This window comes from Musa acuminata, chromosome BXJ2-11 (genome assembly GCF_036884655.1).
Source record: "Musa acuminata AAA Group cultivar baxijiao chromosome BXJ2-11, Cavendish_Baxijiao_AAA, whole genome shotgun sequence".
NCBI lineage: Eukaryota > Viridiplantae > Streptophyta > Magnoliopsida > Zingiberales > Musaceae > Musa > Musa acuminata.
Window position 1 is genome coordinate 32,691,873 of NC_088348.1, and position 23,462 is coordinate 32,715,334.

A 23,462-nucleotide genomic window follows, 5' to 3' on the forward strand; every position below is an offset into this window, starting at 1 on the left:
CCTAGTTTTTTCCATAAAGTAGCAGACTATAAATCATTATTGGATATAAATGCCTCCTTTTCAGCAAGTTTGTTTTTTCTTTACTTGGTAATTAAATATGTTCCTTGTTCGCTTACCAAGTGCTCATTTTCAGTGCTGTATTGTCTTGATTCTCAGCAGTGTCACTGTAACCTTTGGATAAGATTTTAGATTTCAAGAAATCTCAAAAATGTCCATTGAACTCTTTTTTTTTTCTATAATATCTTAAATAAATGTACTTTTTAAGGATTTATTGATTCTAGCTGTTCTTGTGTTTGTTGGTAGAAATTTGCAGTCTCTTTCTTGGTTGTCTGCATCATGCATTTGATTGGCAAATGAATCCAGGTGTAGTTGGATTTCTAGGTTCTTAGTGCTATATATTTCTCCAGAGAGCAGCTGCTCCTTTTCTGTGCCACGGTGTTCTGGCTCGATACTTGGCTGATTCATTTCTTGTTAGTTGAAGCTTGCTTCGACACCCACCATATGTAAATTGTGCTGATTCAAAGGCGCCTTGCATCTCGACCGTTCACTGGTTTCCTACAAAATTTGCACTCGAGAACCTAATTAACAGGTGGGCACTCGCCGGCTGCCATCCTTTTTGACCTTCTAGTGGTCCTTGAAATGAATGGTTGACACCTTTGGCTCGAACACAAAAAAGAGGAAAGGAATGCTTCGCGTTCAACACATGTGACACAATTTCTAGTTGTTTGATCGGTTGTTCAACATAAATTACGGGGAAATTATTATAAAAACTCCTTTTTGAATAAATAATACTTGTCTTCATTAAAATTCATTTTTCTTATTGTTCCCATTAGTTGACCAACAAAGTGACACAATCGTCGCTACAGCACATCACCCAATTGCTGAGCACAGAGATCCGTAGCTGCATGGCGCCCGCGATTGCGACCTATAAGGACTTCCTCTTGTGCTGGATCGCTTGACAGAGACACGGCAGCACCTCAATCTCGTTGGCTCGGAACACTCTGACGAACCTCCACGCAATCACCCATGAAAAGTCATCCGGGCGGTGTTTCCTCCGCGGAGCCAGATCAGCAGCGGGGCGTCTCGTCTCTCCCCCCCTATTCTGGAAGCTTCTCCATCCGACCCTCGTGACTCCGTTTTGTAGAAGGTGTCCGTTCCCAACAAAGCAGGGAAGAGACGAGTACGGTACGAGGCGCTCCTTTGCTTGGCCACCGACACGAAGCAAGCAAGCGCCAAGAAACAGCCCCCGTGAGGGCAGCTGCTGCGGTGGCGGCGGAAGAAGGTGACCGATGGCGGTGGAAGCAGAGGCTTCGGCCGCGGACTTCGCCCTTTCCGAGACCAATATCAACTGGGACAGGTCCGCTCCGCTTCTTCCTTTCCTCCTTGTCTCCGAGGTTCCCATTCTTTTTCTTTCGACTTCTTTTGGAGGATATCTTGATCGTATACTCGAGCCAAGGAGTCTGTAGTTCGTTACCTGGATTTCTTGATCGTGTATTCTAGACAAGTAGTCTATAGTTGTTCGTTTTATTTCTTGATCGTATACTTGAGCTAAGTAGCATGTACTCCGTTTCTTGGATTTCTTGATCGTGTTTTTGAGACAAGGAGTCCGTAGTTCGTTTCTTGGATTCCTTTATCATGTATTCATGTAGTGTATAGTTGGTTCCTTCTTTTTCTTGATCGTATACCTGAGCCACATAGCATGTAGTTCGTTTCCTGGATTTCTTCATCGTATAATTTGAGCCTAGTAGTATATAGTTCGTTTCTTGGATATCTTGATCGTGTACTTGACCAAGTAGTCTACAGCGCTTGGCGGATGGGGAACAAAAAGGAAGTTAAAACCTAATAAGGTCTCGTCGTACGAGCCAGGATTATTTACACAACTTCACTTAAAACATCCTAGCTAGCGATCGCATATCCATTTACGAATTTTTGGAGTTCAAACAATCATCATCAATTTTCTTTTTACCGTTCAGTAGTATTAGTCAACAATGTAGCCATTCTAGCATAGATTGGTTGAGATAATTACTTTTACAAAGATGCGATCATTCTCTCTAGATCAATTGACTAATAGCAGAACCCTAAAACCTCAAACTGAAAGTAAGAATGTCTCTCTGCTGCCTTTAAAATGCAGGAGATTTTGAAAATAAATCGCTTTCAACAATCGAGTCTTAGATCTCATATGATATCTTGTAACTGCTGTTTCCGATTGGATCAAAGATCACACTGATTAGTATGCAACAGTTCTGTTAATAAGTTGTAAATGTTGTCCTGTAGCAAAATTCACAAAGCATTATTATGAGAATCATCTGCCATATCATCATTGACAACATCTGATTCCTTTTATATCACATTCAGGTTATTGACAGCATAACTCCTCGAGTTGGGAACACCTCACAGAGGGTTTTTAGGAGAAGTGACTATGAAAATTAGGTGTTCAGATAATGACGTTTTTGCTGTTGAAGAAATAATTTCTGTGGGATAAAAGATTACTTCTAAGGCTATATATATATATATATATATGTATATGTATACATGTATATATATGTTTATGTATACATGTACATATACATATGTATATGTATACATATATCTGGCTTTTTCAGTGAATCTTGTCCTGTCATAATATATCTAAATGCTGCTGATTTGTGCTGTGTGCTTTTTTACTCATGATGTACCTAAAGGCTGTTCTTTCTTCTCCAAATCAAGATCTTAGATCAGCTCAGGCAGGACTAATAAAATGACCCAGGGGATTGCATCAGATGTATCCTAGATTTGTGTCTTAAAAGTTCAAATTTAATCCAGACTTGAGACCATGTGATGTACATGGAAAATATATTACCCAAATTGAATTTGGCTCATAAAAACCTAATTATGTTAACCAATCAATGCAATTGGAATTATCCAGTTTGTTGGGTGCTCTAAGAGCTAATTTATATAATGTGTTGAATGAGTTAAAATGACCCTTAAAAGGTCAGTGTAGACTTATCTAAGAGCTAATTTATATAATGTGTTGAATGAGTTAAAATGACCCTTAAAAGGTCAGTGTAGACTTATCTAAGAGCTAATTTATATAATGTGTTGAATGAGTTTCTGCTTTATTGCTGATCTGTGTTGTTAGTATAGAGCACTTCATTCTGATAAATATGTACATCTTCAACTCCACTCACTGAAAAGTGGGAGGTCTAGAATGTTTCAGCTTATCTATTTCTGGTTTTAGAAGTCACTTCTCAAAGTGTATGTCTCATGTAGATGGAAGTATTACTCTGCTTAACTATGTGTGTGTGCATGGAGCCACAGACATCTGTGTTTTTTTCTCTTTTTCCCTCAAACATAGTTCTTTTGATGTTGTTCATTGACATATCATTAATCTCTTTTGAATTTATAAGAAATGTCAGTTTGTCTGGAAGCTTCTGACAGTCCAAAGATCTAACTAATTTTTTGTTTTACTTTGGTGTTAAGGTTGGACAAGACAAAGTTTCATGTCATTGGTGCCGTCCTCTTTACGTTTCAGTCTGGGTTATTACATCCAACAGCCGTTGTTAAGACTAGAATGCAAGTTACTGAAGCTGGGTTATCGCACATGCGTGGAATCTCTGTGTTTAAAAGAATACTGAGACATGATGGAATTCCTGGACTTTATAGAGGTTTTGCTACCTCTGCCATTGGATCATTGCCAGGTCGAGTGCTGGCTCTTACATCACTTGAAGTATCTAAAGATATAATGTTAAAAAATACAGAGGGTCTGAATGTCTCCGAGGCAACACGTATTGCTTTGTCTAATGGAGTGGCAGGATTGGTCTCAAACATAGTTTCATGTATTTATTTTGTACCCTTGGATGTGGTAGGTTCTCTTCATTCCACTCATTAATTGTTTTGCAATTTGGAACTCCAAACATCCAATTTACCTTTACATGTTTTTAAACGTACTAAAATTGATTCCCTGTTTAGGGACCATGAATTCACATTCTTCCAGCTTGTCATAGATGATAACAAAGGGGATAATAATTAAAAATAAAGATATGAAATTTGTGCTTGGGCACATCGTTGATGTTGTTTTAGTTGTTACCTATTTGCTGTTGAAGTTGAATCAACAAAATATGATCATATGTTGCATGATTTGGACTCCCTCAATCCTTCCTTTGTTAGAGCTTAGACTCTTCATGTTGTTGTCCCATTCAAAAATGTTAGGATTGACTACTTTGGCATAGATATAGTATGTGATCCTTCTTTTAGGGGAAACTGGAAAGAGCAGTGTAGTATCCTTGTCTTCAAAATTTCTAATAATTAATTAAGAGTCAACATCGTTTAGGGTTGTAGAGGAAAAGGTTGAATTTGTGCCTTGTTAAAAATGTCCTGGTTTCATAAGTGTTATTTGTGCACAGCCTTTCTTCTCTCTACATGAAACCAGAATCTAAGTAATTTGGTTTGTTGCATTGCTTTGTTTATTCTTGGTAAAATCAAAGTCGGTTTGCAAATTAGATTAGTGCTATTTCAAGGGTGTTCCTTTTTTGGGGGAGGGATGGAATGGTTGGTGCACCTCAAAAGGGACAAAAAAATTTATGAAAAGCATAGGTGTCATGGGGGGCAGTTGTGATCAACACAAGCTTACTAGATTTACCTGAGGATTCTGCACATTCTTGTACTTAAACCTAGGTTCTGTTGGTGTTTCTAGATTTCCCAGAGACTGATGGTCCAAGGCCTACCTGAAATGACTACATATAATGGCCCTTTTGATGTCATCCGCAAAGTGATGAAGAAAGAAGGAATTCGTGGTCTTTATAGAGGGTTTGGGATAACAGTAGCAACCCAGTCACCTGCAACTGCTCTTTGGTGGGGTGCTTATGGTGCTGCTCAACATGTTATTTGGAGGTACATTTATCACAATATGTTCCCTTTATTTATTTAGGTTGGATTTGTTCAGAAATTACATGCAGCATGCATATCTTAGGTTGGCTCATAATGTGTATGCACAAACATCTGTTATCATTTTTCTTGGACAGGAGCCTGGGCTATGGAAATGATGTGGAGCAAAAACCATCTCAGTTACAGCTAGTAACTGTTCAGGCAACAGCCGGAACACTGGCTAGTGCTTGTTCATCAGTTATCACTACTCCGATAGATACAGTCAAGACACGGCTGCAGGTATATTTAGTCCTATCTTGTTCAAATACTCACTGATAGTGCCAAACTTTATTCTTTTGAAGAAAATAATGTACATATAGGTGTCATAAAACATGTTTGCTACTCTGCTGCAGTCACTTTGACATTCATAATATCAGAAACTAAGAGGCTGATGATCTTGGTTGTTCAAGAGAGTCATCACGTCTCAGTCAAGAATACGGATATCTTCTTTTCTCTTAAAATAACAGCTTGTTTCCCTTAGAGGTAATCATTTGACATAAATTTTCACTGAATCCTCTAATGGAACCCAAAGTGCACAGTTTTGAAGGGCACTTAGCTCCAAGTCTTTTAACATGGTGCTTTGGAGGGGAAAAATAGAACTTTTATTGTATTTCATCAGAATATTGTCTCTGTCATCTAATGGTTCAGAATCCCCTTTGTACAACAAGATTAGTTGCTACAGTTTCTTGTTATAGAAGTATGGAGAAGTGAAATAAAAAGAGACTTTTGACCTTAGAAAATCATAGCATCATCATAGTTGCTTGAAGCTGAAGATTTTCTTCCTATGACCTAGGTCATGAATGATTATGCGGGAAGGCCATCAGTTATGAAGACAACAAGGAGGCTCCTCGAGGACGATGGTTGGAGAGGGTTCTACAGAGGATTCGGACCCAGGTTCTTAAACATGTCACTTTGGGGCACCTCGATGATCGTGACGTACGAACTAATAAGTGAGACTTAAAATTCCCACTGATAAATCTGTTGCAATTACACTTTGTATAGTTGCATCTATAGTTTTTTGTTTTCTTTTTATTTTTGATTTGCTGTGAGAAATCTTCTGAACTTATCTTTTGTTTTCGATGCTGTGCTGCCAGAGCGGCTGTCCTTGAAACACTGAGTAATAATTGCAACTGGCTGAGATATGAGGCCACATGGACAATGCTGTTCAAGGGAGAGGTGTGCTGATGGGCTGCTGCTTTTGAAGTTGTGGTAAGCTGATGTTGAAAAATGCCTTGCTCTCTGCACTTTGGAGGTCACACGGGGGATGCCACTTGTGCCATGCTTCTGTTGATGAGGGCAGTAAGCTGACCTGTTTTGGCCAAATGATCCAGGGTGGTTGATGGCCTTAGGTGCAGCTCGCGCTGACTGGAACTCCTGCTAATCCCCGACGACGACGTTGTGCGTGCCTGGTCGATTGATTACAAATTATTCGAGTAGAGGTTTCTGTAAGAAAATCCAGAGGTAACCGGATTACAATGCTGAACTGGAGTTTCCCTTGAAAAATAGTTAAGAAAAAGGAAGCAGTTTCTTTTGATGCCTCCCAACTTTGTTTGGATGTTAATAATACACTTGAAGCTGAGGGTTCGGAAGAAAAAATAAATACAAAAATAATATTTGCTAGAAATATGCATAATGGATAGGGGTATTGACAAACACTCGAAGCTCAAGTAGCGTTGATCTCCTTTGTGAAGGGACTTTTGTTGCCTCTTCTTTGTCAAACACTCGGAAGCTCTTTCGTTGCCTCTTCTTTGTCTTGCTTAGTAGATTTGCTCTTTGCATGAACCATCCAATCTCCTGAAACATGGGTTGCAACACTCATCAATGGATCTCCATTCTCTCCATTTGGGATGGACGACCAAAATCTGATCGAAGAAAGTTACTCATGAATAGCGAGCAGTCGAGTTCAAGAGAAGCATGGTTTCAACAATAGGAAATTTTAGTCCCAAGGTCAACCTACCATCGACTGTGTTCCAACCAGCTAATTTTCTAAATGCAAATGTTAAATATGATATTTGAGTTTCTGTTTCATATTTATTCATTGATATATTCTCAAAATACCTCTTCTTATGTCTGAAATATTTTATTTGTTATTGATATAGTTCGAATCAAATCCTCGATTTATGTTCATATCACACAGTGTCAGCACTCCAAATAGATGGTGAAAAGATCGAGATAAATGAATAAATCAAGCTACGAAGACTATAAGACGAAGACCTACAAAGAATCGGTGCTTTTAGATATCCTTTGGCAGAGTCAGGTGCCTTAGGATCGGTGCAAGCATGATGTGAGTTGCAAACCGTCGGATCACGGGCACGCTTGGATCAATGTTCATCCAAAAATCATCAGTAAAACTTGGAAACAGAAAGGTCAAACAAAAGATTCCAAAGGTCACGAGGAAAGAAAACATAGATTTAAGATGTGATCTTAGTGAAACAACTGCCACCTATCACCAACACATGAAAGTTCCTAACTTGTACAAAGCCTAACTAACACACTGTCAAACAATGCATGCAGATCCAATCTATCATCCCCAATCAGGCTATCTAAAACCCTAATAAACACCAAGTAATGGGGGGGCGGGGTTGCTCTTATAAAAAGTTCAAACAAAAGTCATTTGGACAACAGGTAGATCACCAATGTACTATCGCTTTGGTGGCCTCTCGTCATCATCGTCATCGTCGCCTTTGCTGTCGCCATCTGAATCATCCTTGGTTGATCTTTTCCTCTTTGATGAGGTACCATCCTTGATGGAACCACCACCACCGTGACCCTGATGATCATCTTCATCATTGTCGTCGGTTTCTTCACCCGGCTCAAAGTCGCTCGCATCTTCCTCGTCCTCTGCACGACCCACTGGCGGCACAAGGTACTTGGTTCCCAGTTCCTCCTAGTGTTAGATGGCATAGAAGATGTGAGCAAGAGGAGCATGAGTACAAAAGACCAATCATGTGTTGGAACATGAAATAGAGCCAAACATGTGCCAATTCATCAGGTTACTAAAATAATGCAACAGTTAGAAGGCACAGAAACTACTAAGAGCTAACTCAGCAATGATTTTTGGTGATTTTGCTCTTTAGAAAAAGAGAGTAAATCAAAGCACATGACATGCTCGGTAACGATGATTTAGTATAATCTCAACTCTGAAGGTGAAGCGTTCGCTGCCAATTTTTTTTTGAAGATTATCATGATGGAAGCTAATTTTTGTCCGGGTTCATGTGCTGTGCTCTTCTCAAACAAATAATTTTCCAGCCTCCTTTTGTTACCAAACTTACTTTTACTTCAAGAAACAATAAAAAAAAAGGGGGGAGGAGAAATCGATGTTTCTGTTTCACTATAACCAGACAAGGAGCTTAGGTTACTTTGGAAGCATCATAAAATGAGCCAAGATAAAAGGAAATAGTAGCTTAATATGTACCATGGTGAATCCATATAAAGATGGCGGTAGTGCTGAATATTTCACAAAGCATCGGCATCACTTTGGAAATTTTCTCTTTAGAATCGATTCTTATGCGAATAGAAAATGAGAAAAGAACAAGTAAACATCAGGACACAGGACAAAATTGCCAACCATGCAAAATATGGCAAATGAAAAAAAAGAGAGAGGAAATAATCAGACATGTTTAATGCTTGAAAACTTGAAGTTTCAATAGGATCATCGATGAGCCCTAATTTTGTTTTTTTGTCTCAATATGCAATAAGATGATGGGCAGCAGCATCCCTCAAGGAAGAAAGAGAAGATGAATGGCAGCAGAGGAAGATTGTATTATGATGTGAACATGCAGGCAAAGAGGTTCTGACATAAAGTACGCAAAAAAACCAAGTCTTACTTTGGAAATTATAAAAAAAAAGAATGTAAAGAACAATAAGTGGGAAAGTTTTCCAGAGAAATTAAAGGTTCATCATATTAACCAATGAACAGACCAAATTAGAGTATCGATAGTCAGTGCACTGGAGGAGAGAAAGCTTTCCACAAACTAATAGAGACTCAGTTATCTGTGGTTACTGCTTAAGATCGATCTATAACTACGCTAGATATGATTCGGCAGAGCAAGTCGACATATAGGAGGAAGCAACATAAAAATTGAGATATTACAAGATATGATTACAAAGATGCAAAGAAATTTTTGGCAGGATTGTTGTAATGATCTATTTGGTTCACAAAAGAAATCACACCAAGGAGGGCATCATTACGGAATACAAAAAGAAGCACAAATACATGATCATACCAACTGATTTATCATTGTGAGTCCAAAAAGTTGATGTATGAACAATAAGAGACTTCGATGAATAATAGTACACAGTACCAATTTGGACTTAGATACAACCCAAATTAGGCTAATTGCAGGATGATCTCCGTGCAGCATCAGTTAATTTTGCGTCGAAAGGCATAGTTTTGTTTCACCAATAACACATTCCAAGAACAAAACTAAGATCTTTATGTATACAAATGTCTAGATCTACAAGAAGTAAACGCAGCTGAGCAGAATCCAAGCACGGTAATTAGATCGAGTAATTAATGAGCAAAACAGGCAAATATGAAGTAGAAAAGAGAGATTTATACGAAATAGGCAGAGAGATACCTCCTCTTCCTCACCCCCGGCATCGTCCTCGTCGTCGTCGCTGTCATCGTCGTCGTCATCTCCGTCACCGCCTTCGTCCTCATCCTCATCTTCCTCCTCGTCATCATCCGCCGCCTGCACTTGGGGGCGATGCCCCTGCGGTGTGACTTCCTCCACATCGTCATCTTCTTCTTCTTCCTCGTCATCATCATCATCATCATCGTCGTCATCATCATCGGACCCCTCACCATCGTCGTCGTCGTCATCCAACTCCACGATCTCCTCCGGCTCCTCGTCGTCCTCCCCATCCTCCTCCACCTCATCGTCATCGACCTCATACACGTCGGCTTTCCCGTTGACGCCTTTGATCTCTTCCTCCCTCTTCTTCTTTCCCGCGTCCATCGCCCTTTTCTCCTCCTTCTCAGCCGCCGCCGCCGTCGCTGCTCCCTTCATCTCCTCCTCCTCCTCGGATGCAGAACGAAATTAATCGAAAAAAAATCAAGGGAAAAAGGTAATCAAAATCGATCGAGAAATAGAGGAGGAAGACGGCGGGAGGAAGGGTTCGGGATACCACGAGCGACCGGCTTCAGGGACGGACGATCTCCACCGTCCACTGCTCGCATCGCTACGCGGATCGATGACGTGGAGACCGATCCGCTCAAGAGGACGAGCGCGGAGTTGTGCTTCGCGGCTCACGTGATCTTGTCGCCTCCCCCAGTTCTCCCTGCGGGAGTGTGCTGCCGCTCACGTGAGCCCATCCTAGGGCTCACGTCACCAAGGATAATTCTCGCATAAAATGAAGTAAAAATGAGGTATTCTCACTCGCGGGTATAATCGTGTTCCGTGTGATCCATTGACACTGGAAAGAAATGGATCTCCAATGGAAAGACGCGCGTGGACCTAAATAAGGCAATGGACGATGTCCACGCAGTCAAATCATCAGCTCATTTGCCACGTCATTACAACCAAATCAAAACGAATAATATTCTTCACAATTATCTAAATTAAAAAAAAGTCTTCCCACGAATTAAAAATCTCCTATTTCTAAGATACATATTTTTCCCACTAATTAGAATCTCAATTATATTATAAAAATATCTTCCCAGTAATTAAACATACACATTTTTCTAGTTATAAATTTATAATTGATTTTCACGTTTTTTTTATTTGAAAATTGGAGGAGAAGTTGTCGAACATATTTCTAACACTCATCTCCTTTTGCATGTTTTTTGGTTTGAATTATTCACTACAATATATTATCACCTCGTGTCCTCTGCTTCGGCATACATGTAAATATGTTTCATCTAAGAAAATCATATAAAGTTATACAACATAAATATACAACAAAATCATAATATCATAATTATTTGAGATTGATATTTTGTCATTATTAAAAATTTTAAAAATTTTCATAGAATATTTTTTTAAAAAAATAATGATATTACCCCTATCGACCATCGCCTTCACCCAGCATGAGATTGTTGGCTCAAATTGCCCTAACTCCCCTCCCCTTTACCCCGCCAAACTCGCCCTTATCTCGTTAGTCATAACTCTCTCCTTCCTTGCTTGCAACCCTCTTTGTCTATGCCTTCATTGCTAGCCACCAATGCTATGAGCAAGATCAACGAAGACGAGGCACATAAGAGCAAATCCAATGAGGGCAATAGTTGCTTGTGTCACAAACAAGCACGTGAGTAGATCCAATGAAGGCTAAGAAGGTCTATATGGAGCAAGGACAGCGATGTAGGACAATGGCGACAATAGATCCAACAGAGATAGGTAAAATGATATTTTCACATAAGGAAAGGGTACTCAACAAAAAATTATAGAAATTAGCTCTAAGAGAATTTTTCAACACTATATACTTTTTCCAAAAACTTGCTCACACACACTAAAGCGCACATACACACCAAAAAATAAAAATAAAAATATATATATATATACATATATATACATATACACATACACATATATATATATATACATATATATATATATACATATATACATACACATATACATATATACACACACATACATATATATATATATATATATATATATATATATATATATATATATATAGAGAGAGAGAGAGAGAGAGAGAGAGAGATTTTGTTCTCTTTTATTTTGAAAAGAACATAGCAGTTACAAAGTGGAGCCTTTCTCTTCATAGTACAAAATCTTGAAAAGGTTCAATTCAGTCTCTCCTCTTTTTAGAGATGATGGATATATGCTGCCAGTGGCACAAGGAAAACACTCCTCAGTAGACGTAGCTCAAGGCTTAACCCCCCATTAGCTATCCTCCTGTCATTTACTGTACATATTAAAGGCCCTAAATTTTCCTGAATTATAGCAAACCCGACACCCTCGTTATCGATATCCATTTTCTTTCACACAGAAGAATCTCAGATGACCACCACAAATATTTCTGAACTCACAGCGCTTGCATGGCTTAAGCAGAATAACATGTAGCTGAAGCTACATTCTTGTTGGAGGATCTAAAACCAATTCCTAAATTCTGCAAATGCACTCCTAAAGAGACAGAAGCAGCTTGATTCCCCATCTCAGGTTGGTATGGAAACATAGATCATGATCTAGTCAAAATCATTCCTCTCCTGAGAGCTCATTTTTGCGGTGGTTTGTGTGGTTTCACTCGGTGTGGCACGCTGCAGGTGAGACTGGATGGCATGTTGTCTCTGCAAATCTTTAAACCTTTCTATAAGTTCTTGGAACGTTGGTCGACATTTTGGTTCACTGTACGAAAAAATAGAGAATCAACCAGGGATGATTAAGAAAATAAGGGCAGGAACTGTTTTAAACTATTTATGGGTGATGAAACAACCTGTGCCAACAACTCTCAATTATCGAGACCCACTGTGGATCCAAATCCTTTGGGAGATGCAACCTTTGGTTCATGAATCCTACAGCTGCAACGACCTGGATAAACAAAAATCATTATGTGAGATATCTCTGGAGGGTAATAGGAAATCAGTCCAAGACCAGAGGCAAACTTGTTAAGAACAGCAAAATTGTCAAGCAACGATCACTTTCAAAACAAATGTAGGTGATATGAATGATTGAAACAACTATCAGTGAATTTAGTAGATGCAAACATACCGGGAAACTTGAAAAGCTGGATAACCAAACATATTTTTTGTCAAAAGTTAATCTGCAATCCCTGACTCTCATGAGTTTAAATAATAATTTATAATAGACAAATGATGAAACTAACAAAACTTCATGGCAAGGTGGCTCAGAGAAAATGGACATCTAGCTCATTGATTGGTTATGCTAGAAATGTCAAGCCATCGTAATGCATCAGGCTTCGGCCATCCACTAAGAAGTAGCTAAGAATGCTAGAAATGTCATATTCCACAATGATATACCAAAGTTTCAAGCATTCGGAACATAAAACATTGTAGAGCATCAACAGTTGAAAATAACTTGTACTTAGTTGAAGCGGTGCATTACCTGCATTGAATTGAGATTATCCCAAGGGATTTTCTCGGTGACAAGTTCCCACAGTATTACGCCATAGCTATACACATCCGACCTATTTTTCCATAGACCAAAAAGAAGTGTTTTATTCTTTTTGAAGCAGCAAGTAAAATAACAATGTAAATTGTGTGCTAAAATAAAATTAACATCTGCATGTACTTTTCATCTGAAGGTTCATTTCGAAGAACTTCCGGTGCCATCCATTGTGGCTAAGAAACCATATAAACATAACATTCTTAGTATCACAAATAATCAAATACTCAGAAGCCATCAATGACTGCTATGGGTTAAAAGGGAACATAAGAAAATGTTAATACCGTTCCTTTCCCAGTTTTGGTAATCAAATAAGTTTCGTGCTTCAAACGCGAAAGACCAAAATCACCAACCTGCTAGTCATAAAGAAATTAATAAAGGATAAAATGTTTCTGTTCGGTTGGCATAGGCCACTGATATTAATAAATAGAATGCAACCTTGACTGTCCAATTCTTATCGACCAACAAATTCGACGATTTCAAATCACGATGGATGATAGGAGGGCTGCTATGATGAAGATAATTTATCCCCCTTGCCTGTCGAAAAAGTAAGAATTTCACAATAAACTAAAATCATCTGAAACAATCACAACATTAAGGGTCTAAGATGCATTTCATTCATTTCAAAGGTCATATACACAAAAGCTGTAATACAAATTAACAAAAAAAGCCTGAGTTCAATTCCGTCTAACCTATAGCTCTTCTGAGCCACACAAACCAATAAAACATCTTCTCTTGCCTAAAAAAATTACTACTTTTGGAAGAACCAATTGCTAAGACTCATCCTTGCCAACCAACTCCTCCTTTCTCTGTGAATGCTGTTGGTGCAACCTACCACTGGATCACCTTAGGATATTAACATCTACAGCCCAATAGCAAAAAATAAAAAATAAAAAGCACCCATAATGACACCATCAATTTGTCAGCAACATTTCCTGCCTCCAAAAACCTGCAGTATAAGCTTTCCACCAAAACACTCATAAAGCCTTTCTCTTACTTTTTCAGTCTGGCAGATCATCAACTTTGCACCAATTCTCTCTCTGCAATTTGCCCACTTTGCTATATTCTACTAACCACTACCCACCTTCAGTCCAAAGAGTCCTACATAACATTTGCCCTATGCTCCCAAACTCCCACACTATCTCAGATGTCCAATTCAAGAAGAATAGCATTGACCAAGATACTTCCCTTTTGTAACATGATTCCCAAAAAAATGAAAATAGTTAACCATATGGACTTGGATGATGCGCTGTTTCCTGGATCTGATTTGGTGCTTATACAGTACATTCCTTTCCATACTTCAATTCATGTAGAACCAACATACTACCACTTTTAATGTCCATACGAATGTGTGCACTTTGGGTTGTTGTATGTGAATTACTAGATTTGAACAGATATGAAAAAGAGTAAGCGTCCATTTTGGATTGAGGAACTATACTTACAATGTCTAGAGCCATGTGAATCCGCCGTCTCCAGTCCATCCTCCCCGTGTTTTTTTGCAGTAAATGGAACAAACTCCCACTGCATTCAAGTTATGTCCATGTAAAGTGAATGGATATCTAAAAGTCTCAAAAATGTATATCACACTCCAATATAACTAAAAAATGGATTCCATAAGTGGGACATATATATGAAATTGATGAACATTTTTCTATATGCACTTATACAGTAAATTTATATTGTTTTACTTGTAACTTTAAGTGCAACTTTAAACAAATGGTTGAGCATTTACAAGTTGCACCTATAGCACATGATATAGAGTTGTGATGTACTTCAACTTTCCACCAGCAACAGATTTTTTCCTTTTGCTATATCCCAAAGGTGCAGCTCGAGGAAATTAAAATGTAATCATCTTCTATAATCATACAATTATTGCAAAGTTCAAGTCAAGGAAAAAGAAGTATTGGATGTACCAACCAAGGTTTGCAATTTTGTACCGTATCGGAGTATCGAGCTCAGCTCGATATGGTATGGTACGAGTTTACCGAGTGGTACGCTCTAGCATACCGCTCGGTGTATATATATATCTATGTATATATATATATATATATATATATATCTATGTATATACATGTATATATATGTATATATGTATGTATATGTATATACATACATATATATATATATATATATATATATTTGTGTATATAAATATATATATATATATGTATGTATATACATATACATACATATATATATATATACATATATATATATAATCCGAAAAAGGCGACGTCGCCAAAAAAGGTGACATCGCGTCGCCTCGGCGACGTCACCGAACGTTGCCTTTTTCATATATATATATATATATATATATTATTTTTTTTTTTTCGTTTCGCTCGGTAGCCGGCGGTCCACATACCGGTATGCTGTCGGACCGGCACATACCACTCGTACCGGACAGTATCATTCGGTATTGCGTACCTTGTATATACTACCAATAACCTGGATATTTTGGCTTATGTGGTTGAAGGCTTTCCAATCCAAATTATTAGGCTAGTGTTTTATTGAGCCAGGTCCTAACATCATCTTGTCCAGTTACCTTTTATGCGAGAGTGTCTCTGTGGATATCAAACCCAGAAGATTGTTGTTCTTAACAGGATGCAAATACCCTGCTAACTTCCAGACTACATGATGGGTTTAAGGAAAAACGCATTCACACAAAAATAATGCTCACATTGTTTTACTCTAATTCAAAAAGAAAAGGTCAAGACCCAACCGTGGAAGAAATTCTGTCACAATGCAAAGACGACAGGGAGAAGTAACTGCACCCATAAAAAGTAGTATGTTTGGATGTCGTAGCCTCTTCACCAATGACACCTTGTAAAGCAAAGCAATGTTTAGATTGTATACAATGTGAAACATTCAAAAGAAATTCGATGACATCACGCCAAAGACATCTGAATAGTAAAAGCAGCCGATAAATAGAAATCAATAATACAATCTGGAAAAGAGGGACTCTTTTCTACCATGTCAACAGAAAACAAATTATTAAATTTGGCTTAGCTAGTATTACATACATATGCATATCTCTGTGGAGCTTCAACAGCACACATTAGTTTTGAGATCTTAGAAGTCTGGGATAGCTAATGAAAAGCCATATGGGGCTGTCAAGCATGATAATTTGCCAATAAAAGTATAGAAATTAGGCAGGTCGTAAGCCCCATGAGATTATGAAAGCCAACAAGGTTACACATGTTATTGTAGCAGATTATAAAGAGAATTAAGATCAGATAAGCTCTAAAACTTCATGTCACGACGACTATAAATCATTGATCAAGTACCTTTCTAGTGCATACTTATTTTAACTTGTATTAGCTAATATGACTCAGTTGAAGTGACAATGCTGTCAAGACTCAGAACCATGAAGTGAAAACCTTCAAAAGGTGAAGAAGCACAGTAGAAAAAGAAATATAGGAGAGAGACATTTTTCTAAGATCTGTAATTTCTAATCTTATGAACTTCTGAATAAGTTTCTCAAACAAGATAGTTGATGAAGAAGTTGAACACTTGTAACTTGTTAGAAGATGTGATAGCTAAAATTTCAACAGCTGAAAAGATAGAGGAGTGACGCGATTGAAAGTCTTGAAGTAAACATAGTCTACAACAATGATACTATTATTTAAAAGATAATAATAGCAACTACTAAATTAATAACAAATAATCAATGTGAACCACAAATTCATGAGAAGAGGTTTGGGAGCTTCTCAAATCTCAATATACCATATACATGAGTCTATAAGAGATCACTACCTCTTGTCTAAATGAAAGAATCACCTCATCAGAATATTCCTGCTTTGAGAATACTTTAACTGCCACATCCTACAAGAGAAAGTGCATAAGTTTAACTCCATAACAATAGGGACAAGGCGGTTTGAACATCAGATTGATCCATTAGACGTCCATGCTCATCTAGAAAAAGATCTATGGTATGAAATTGAAAGTCCACATATGAGATTAGACAAGATAGAACATGCCTAATTTCATCCATGCTTTTCAATGGTTCCTTATTTTAGGGTGGGAGAATAATATGTGACAAGGCAGATGGCCCTAAGCTAAGTACTAGCAGATCATTCATCTCTGTGCAACCTGCTGGCCAGTCAAGATTCAATTCTAAACTGCAAGAATATATCATGCACATTTAGATATTTAAGATGCTGCACCATTATCTGGCCAGTGGCCAAAAAGAAACTATTAGTATCCAGCATTAGGAACATCAAATGTTCAGATAATCATTTCATAGGCAGCTTAAAGAAAACCAACAAGTGAAAAATCTTTTGACTTATTAAGAAAAATTCATGACTACCGGAGATGAACTGATACATTAGTTTTATTTTTTTCACAGAACATCACAATCCACTATAGCATGCTACTTCATTTGAGCATCAATCCAAGGAAAATAATTTTATTCCTATGAACAACTCTTTCATTGAATATCAAAATATATATGCATGCATTTGCATTATATATCACAAAGTTCATATTACATAGATTCTGAAGATACTACCTACGTCAAAAGAAAAACATCAGCTTATTTTATGCATTTAATAATCTATTTAAATCAGCCTGCAAGGTCAGATTTATGTCTCTCCACCATAAAATAGATCACAACTACAAGACTTGTAGGCATGGAATACGGAAACATAATGTATAATTTGAAGGTGCATATTTATTCCTATTATTTTATGCTCCTTGTGATTGTAAAATAATTTTATGCTGTCACCTCATATTGATAGTTCTCAATTTTTGGTACTTCTGCTGTAACATATCTTAATTAGCACTTTCATTGTAAGCTTCACTATATCTTGCATTAAATCATCCAATTGAATTTCTAGCTGAAACTTTCAAAGTGGACATTTAAGTTTTCAACAATGGTGGCATTTGGTATCTCTCTTATGTAAAGTGTAAACCTATGATCCTGGAGCACATTCATTGATAAGCCTTTCTCATAGATAAAACCAAACTAAAGTTAAAGTTAATAGGATTAAACATCGGCATGATTGAAAAATAAAATACAGACAGGACTAGCAAACAGCTACTCAAGAGGGAAATCATTGAAAAGCAAGCTATGCTGAAAACACCTTTCTTGGGTCACATTATATGAAATGAGAGAACCTTACCGAGCCATACCATAAAGCATGATATACAGTTCCACAAGAACCTGCAGGAACAGAAGATATTCAAAGTTAGAGAATGGCATTTAATCAAGAAAAAAGGTGATAACATTATTAGCCTCTGCCTATTCAGTGCTATAGGTTGGATCATTTAGGTAACCAATCCAATTAGGCAGTAAGAAGAGAATAATGTTATTGGTACTTGTTAAAAAGTTTCCTTGGCAATCATTGCATAGACATACATGCACATGCAAAAGAAGATAATTGGTCCAATTTGTGATTATTGCACTAAGACATCTGATCTCATTAGAGGGATTTCCGAAGCAAATGCCATCTTGTTATTGCACAAGAAAGAAGATGACTACCTTGACCTATTTGTTCTCCAATTGTGAGATCTTCCCATAAGATCTCATAGTCTAAGCAATCAGTATCTATATCCACTTTGTGAACAACAGTGCTGCTGGTGCTCCCGCAGCTGCTAATGCTACTTGTGCTATTGATGTTAAGAGAGGACCAGGAGCCTGAAGCTTCATTATTTCCTGTCCGGTTGTTTTCAGTTGCTTGATTTTCTGTTTTTGTGCCAGACTCGGATGACTTTGGATAACTGTAGTCATTTTCTTGATCACCATGCAACCATGGCCAGACCAAGCAATTCTTTGCATCATTACCATCCTGGTTGTGCCCTTTCCAGGGCGATAATATCCCCCTATTGGCAAATAATGCCTCTGTCTTGCTTATGATCTTGAAGATGCTTGTCTTTCGGTCATCTTCATCATTATTTACTTTGGTTGCTTTGCCAGGAGATATTTCCTCCACTACAGCAGAGGGCTTACCAGAAGCACAGGGTGGCACCTCACCTCTAGATGTGCTAGATCCACTGGAAGCACCATCCTCCTTACGGTCTGATGGCATTGCATCATGATCAGAAGACTGGCTATCTCTGTTTCCAATTTCACGTTCCAGATTATTTTCACCTGGCTTTATTCGACAGCGAACTTTGTTTGTAACTTTAGTAGCCTGTTTTGGTGATTCTAAAAATCAAGAAAGAATAAACTAGAAAATAAATTAACAATATATGCCAGACACATCTAAAATGAAGAATGCTCCCAAGAACTTCTATGACATGAGATTCTATTACATTCTTCTGGTCATGAAATTACAACAAGTTACACTCACCAGGTTGGTAATTTTGGATGCAATAGCAATTTGGATGGGCTGTTGAGGAATAGAACCACCATTGCTTGTAGAACCTTTTCTTGGGCGACTTGCAGTGTGGCCGACAGAAGCTTGTGACTCGGTAGACGTTGGAGAGGATGGCAAGTCCTGAAAGGACCTTGAATCACTCGAGACACAAATGATGCCAGCCAAACTACCGTCATCATCATCATAAAAGGGGGTGTTTGTGGAAATAACTAAGAAACATTCCCCAGACTTGTTCTTCACAGGAAACTTTCCTGTCCAGCTCTCCCCCGTAGTTACACATTGAACTATGCGACCAGCAATGTTGAAATTACGGGCATCAACAAGCAGCTCGATTGCATTCTGACCAAGAGCTTCTGATGCAGCATAACCATAAAGATTTTCTGCTGATCGGTTCCTTAAACATCAAAAAAGATCATCCTTGAAGAGTCTTTGTGTTAATTATGTGAATAAACTAGAACAACTACCTAGTTTAACATTTAGAAGCCAGAACGATCAAGTCTTTGTGTGTTGACCAAAATAAAACACTTGCCAGCACAATATTATAAGCATAAGATAAAATTTTCCAAATATCACATGGAGAGGATTATGTGGCACCTTTCATTATAAAGAATGAACAAAACAGATATAGCACCAAAGCATAATAAGACACCTAAATGGATAAGAAATGACCACAGAAAATGCAAACCACCGAGGGTTTGCTTTATATACACCAACTAACCAGAAGCAATCATAAGATCAAGTTCCATCTAGATCTCCTTTGCAGTTCAGCTATGTGAACTTGCTAGAAAGCAAAGACAATATAGTAAATAAGTAATATTGGTTATGCTCATTCAACGTATTCTTCAATAATTGACCAAATTTTAGTCATAAAATTCTCTAGTTCCCAAACCTTACAAATCGATGATGGCTAAAGCATATTTGTCTTGACATTCTCCTCTGATTGCAATATCAAAGCTTTCAAGAAGAATGTCAATGAGAATACCTGATCACATAACAATTAAATTATTTCTTTTTATAGTGAGTGCCACCTGCTGACCAAACCCATTAAATCGATGTGCTGAAGCACTAAAGAGAAGGCCACTTCTAGTGCCCTTGTGTCATATAACATAACATATTGTAGCAGAGGGAGTATCGTCTTTGACTCTTTGGTTTTGACAATCTCGTCGGTGGAGGCCAGACCAGGACACTTGAATTCCTATCGTGAGTGATTTAAGGTGTGGAAAAGGATCTTAGGATGAGGATCTGTTAAGATCAGTTGAACTAGAATGCTGCCCAACATTTCAGAAAAAAACATAGATTAGAAACAAGAAACAAATCGAAGAGAATAAAAATAAATGTGTATGCCAGAGCTGATGAGAATACAGGACACAAGTGTTTCACCACAATCATGGTACACTTAAACAACATCTCAAATCCTAGTAAATCTGGTGACCTTAGAAAAAAGATTGCCGACTTATGAGGTCTTTGGTAAACTCCTCCATAACAAATGAACCCTAATGCTTGACATTTAAGCACGGCATATGACTTGAAAACCATGCATAGTGCTTGTCGAGGTGCTCTCAGTTTGTTCTACCTATAAATTGCTTTCACTTACAAAATCTGGAACAGTAGCATACCATAAAGATGACCTTTCCCGACCAACAATTTTCTTGCAAGGTTCCATATGAGCATTCACCGAATCAGTATCTATATAAATTTTATCAGAAAAGGGTGATAGCAGAATTAAATCACACCCATTGCCAAAGTTTTGAATATTATCATGCAAATCGTCAAAACATCATAGATAAGAAGACACCTGACCAGATTAGTAGACTGTCAGCAACACATTACCTAAGGATCCAAAAAGAAAACAAAAACATTTGATAAATAAGTGAAAGGAAAGGCGATGATCAAAGAACAGAGAAAAGCAAGCATAGGCAACTGACCAATAAATGATCCTGCCATCAAGATCGAATATATGGACCGATTGCCCCATCGACTGCAAAATGTTCAGGTACTGCCTTTCCGAGAGCCCGATCCCAGCGGCGCCGTCGGCAGAGGTGCTCGCCCCCGGGCTCTCCCGCTGCAGACTCGACGAGTGCCGGAAGAAGCGTGAGCCCTCGAAGCCTCCGCTGTTCCTCCTCTGCGGCGAGGCCACCGTCCTCTGCGGCGACACCGAGTGGGACCGGCCGCGGTTCGATCGGCGTGCGCCGCCCTCGTTCACGTGCATCAGCTTCGACATCTCCTGCTTCAGGCGGGCATGTCCGGCCTCCAGCTCCTTGATCTTCTTCAGCAGCTCTTCCGCCGGGGTTTCCATGCACCAAAGGCGGCTCCTTTTCGCCTCACAGTGGGAGTAGCAGCAGCAACGCAGGCAGTGATGTGAGAAGGAGGGCGTTCATCACCTGTCCTCGAATTCCCGGGCGGTGGAGAATGGGTGTTCTGCTGAAAGAAGCCTCCTTTTATGGATCAATGATGCCCTCTCTCTCTCTCTCTCTCTCTCTCTCTCTCTCTCTCTCGGTGGGCTGTGGCTTGTGTGGGGGCATTTCTTTTCTTTCTTTAATCAAGAACAACTCCTCCCATGCCTTCTGAGACTGCTGCTGCCATGACAACTGGGTGAAGCTTTTTGGCATTACTGGTTCAGCATGTTTGACACTTCACTTCACTCCAAATTACCACCTTTGGGTTTCCAACAGTTAATTTTGGAGTCTGATGCTGATGCATTGTGCAGAACAAAAGAAATTGTGACTTGCTAATTCACAATGGATAGACCTTTTTTAAGGTAGTGGATTCCTTTGTTATTTAAGGTAGTGGATTAACCTTTTTTTTTTAATGGATATACAATGAAGATAAAATTCAATCTCAGAATTTTATTATTAATCATTAATTTTTTTTACCAAACTAGCTAATTCAATCTCAGAGATTTTATCATTTAAAGTAATATTTTTTTTTCTAAAATAATCTTTTTAAGATATTGAAGAATTCAATACTCATGCAAAGATTTGTATAAGGATGATGGATTATCTATAGTCATCCTAAGATGATCAAAACGTGGTATCATAGAACTTGAAAACTTTTTCTACGTTAAAAGGAAATGTCTATAAAAGAATGAAGTATGTAGTAAGTTTACTATGTTGCTAAATCTTAAGAGATATAATAATGGGCTATATCGACGAAGTCGTAATCTAGTAAATGCGTTTACGATGACACGGTATGTTCATCAAAGCAAAATAATCCAAGAGGATGATGGTCTTTGAAACTTTCAGAGTGAATGATGTAAAGAGAAAAATTACCGGGATGGATATCATGATAAGTCTCAATTCTCTAGATGAAGAATCATGTACAATAGACCACACATATTGAGGGGGTAACTCAAAACGATAACTCCATAAAGTTCAATAGATTCAGTGAGCAAGCAACGATGAGTCATCATATGATCTCGCATGAGATAATACATCGGTGGACACATTGCAAGATTAAGTGAGGGAGCAACCCTATGCAATACTAAACGAAGGTACACTTAGAGCCAATGTGAAGATTAAACTCAACGGAGGGCTAACCTATAAAATAGTAGGTATGAAAGTCACCGTCAACTCAATGAAAACCGAGAAGAAAAATAACTTATGTGAAACTTGACGAAGTGTACAAGTCAGCCGCATAAAGGGAATCGACGTAAATGACAAGTAGAACCATGAAACTTTCATCAAGAAAAGTCAAGAACATTAAGTCAATTAAGTCAATACTATCGGATAAACCTTTGAGATAATATCCAACATTGATTTTGTCTTATTTGACTTGTGCAATGTCTCCTGTATATCTCTCTTAGAAAAATTACCTTTTTCATCTTTTGTCTTCTCTTCAACTTTCATCTGCTTGTATTTTATTTCTCCTATCCTCATCCATTGAGGTTTTTTGTTTGCTTGCAAGCAAGTTGGTGGTAGTGTGGTCCACCCACTTGCAAGGAGAGAATGCCAGTTCCTTTATTTAACTTCCTATACTCTCCAAATCATCTTTCCACATCAACCATGAGTCAATTGCAGCAGCTATGAAAAGAGTCAATGTTCTTTTAACATGCACATATCTCAAGTTTACATCAGATTTAACTGCCATTAGATGAAGAATGCAATCTTATTCTTCATGATATATTTGACAGACCTCATGAGAACATTGTCCC

At 38.2% G+C, this 23,462-nt stretch overlaps 3 protein-coding genes across 6 annotated transcripts; 1 reads left to right on the forward strand and 2 right to left on the reverse strand.

Moving 5' to 3' along the window:
• Window positions 1–109: 109 nt before the first annotated feature.
• LOC135626962 (uncharacterized) lies at window positions 110–6,440 on the forward strand. Of its 2 annotated transcripts, XR_010492512.1 has the most exons (8): window positions 110–589; window positions 867–1,357; window positions 3,460–3,841; window positions 4,673–4,869; window positions 5,001–5,142; window positions 5,696–5,852; window positions 5,997–6,111; window positions 6,234–6,440. XR_010492512.1 is itself a non-coding variant. In XM_065132823.1 (7 exons), the coding sequence occupies exons 2-7, from the start codon at window positions 1,290–1,292 to the stop codon at window positions 6,017–6,019; spliced, it is 969 nt and encodes a 322-aa protein (XP_064988895.1). In that variant the 5' UTR covers window positions 111–589; window positions 867–1,289; the 3' UTR covers window positions 6,020–6,440. The 2 variants fall into 2 exon arrangements, 1 of the variants encoding a protein (XP_064988895.1); XM_065132823.1 differs by having other exon boundaries at window positions 111–589; window positions 5,997–6,440.
• An 850-nt stretch (window positions 6,441–7,290) lies between these two features.
• On the reverse strand, window positions 7,291–10,078 carry LOC135626964 (uncharacterized). The gene is made up of 2 exons (XM_065132824.1): window positions 9,483–10,078; window positions 7,291–7,789 (listed from the first exon to the last, which is right to left on the reverse strand). The coding sequence occupies exons 1-2, from the start codon at window positions 9,912–9,914 to the stop codon at window positions 7,544–7,546; spliced, it is 678 nt and encodes a 225-aa protein (XP_064988896.1). The 5' UTR covers window positions 9,915–10,078; the 3' UTR covers window positions 7,291–7,543.
• A 1,486-nt stretch (window positions 10,079–11,564) lies between these two features.
• Window positions 11,565–21,880, reverse strand: LOC135626965 (uncharacterized). Of its 3 annotated transcripts, none has more exons than XM_065132826.1 (13): window positions 21,238–21,880; window positions 19,286–19,706; window positions 18,475–19,126; window positions 18,116–18,156; window positions 16,773–16,817; window positions 15,715–15,815; window positions 14,438–14,516; window positions 13,434–13,532; window positions 13,280–13,348; window positions 13,122–13,171; window positions 12,936–13,017; window positions 12,307–12,401; window positions 11,565–12,218 (listed from the first exon to the last, which is right to left on the reverse strand). In XM_065132826.1, the coding sequence occupies exons 1-13, from the start codon at window positions 21,606–21,608 to the stop codon at window positions 12,059–12,061; spliced, it is 2,265 nt and encodes a 754-aa protein (XP_064988898.1). In that variant the 5' UTR covers window positions 21,609–21,880; the 3' UTR covers window positions 11,565–12,058. The 3 variants fall into 3 exon arrangements, with proteins under 3 accessions (XP_064988898.1, XP_064988897.1, XP_064988900.1); XM_065132825.1 differs by having other exon boundaries at window positions 16,749–16,817; XM_065132828.1 differs by lacking the exon at window positions 21,238–21,880 and adding an exon at window positions 20,929–21,138 and having other exon boundaries at window positions 16,749–16,817.
• Window positions 21,881–23,462: the final 1,582 nt, after the last annotated feature.

What these genes read in the sequence shown, in the direction of transcription:
- LOC135626962 (XM_065132823.1), top strand. Translation starts at nt 1,290, where the DNA reads ATGGCGGTGGAAGCAGAGGCTTCGGCCGCGGACTTCGCCCTTTCCGAG. An exon ending in ACCAATATCAACTGGGACAG is followed by an intron (nt 1,358 to 3,459) that starts GTCCGCTCCGCT and finishes TTTGGTGTTAAG; the next exon opens with GTTGGACAAGACAAAGTTTC. An exon ending in CAGTCAAGACACGGCTGCAG is followed by an intron (nt 5,143 to 5,695) that starts GTATATTTAGTC and finishes CCTATGACCTAG; the next exon opens with GTCATGAATGATTATGCGGG.
- LOC135626964 (XM_065132824.1), bottom strand. Translation starts at nt 9,914, where the DNA reads ATGAAGGGAGCAGCGACGGCGGCGGCGGCTGAGAAGGAGGAGAAAAGG. An exon ending in CCGGGGGTGAGGAAGAGGAG is followed by an intron (nt 7,790 to 9,482) that starts GTATCTCTCTGC and finishes ATCTAACACTAG; the next exon opens with GAGGAACTGGGAACCAAGTA.
- LOC135626965 (XM_065132825.1), bottom strand. Translation starts at nt 21,608, where the DNA reads ATGGAAACCCCGGCGGAAGAGCTGCTGAAGAAGATCAAGGAGCTGGAG. An exon ending in AATGAACCTTCAGATGAAAA is followed by an intron (nt 13,018 to 13,121) that starts GTACATGCAGAT and finishes ATGGAAAAATAG; the next exon opens with GTCGGATGTGTATAGCTATG. An exon ending in ATTGAGAGTTGTTGGCACAG is followed by an intron (nt 12,219 to 12,306) that starts GTTGTTTCATCA and finishes TTTTTCGTACAG; the next exon opens with TGAACCAAAATGTCGACCAA.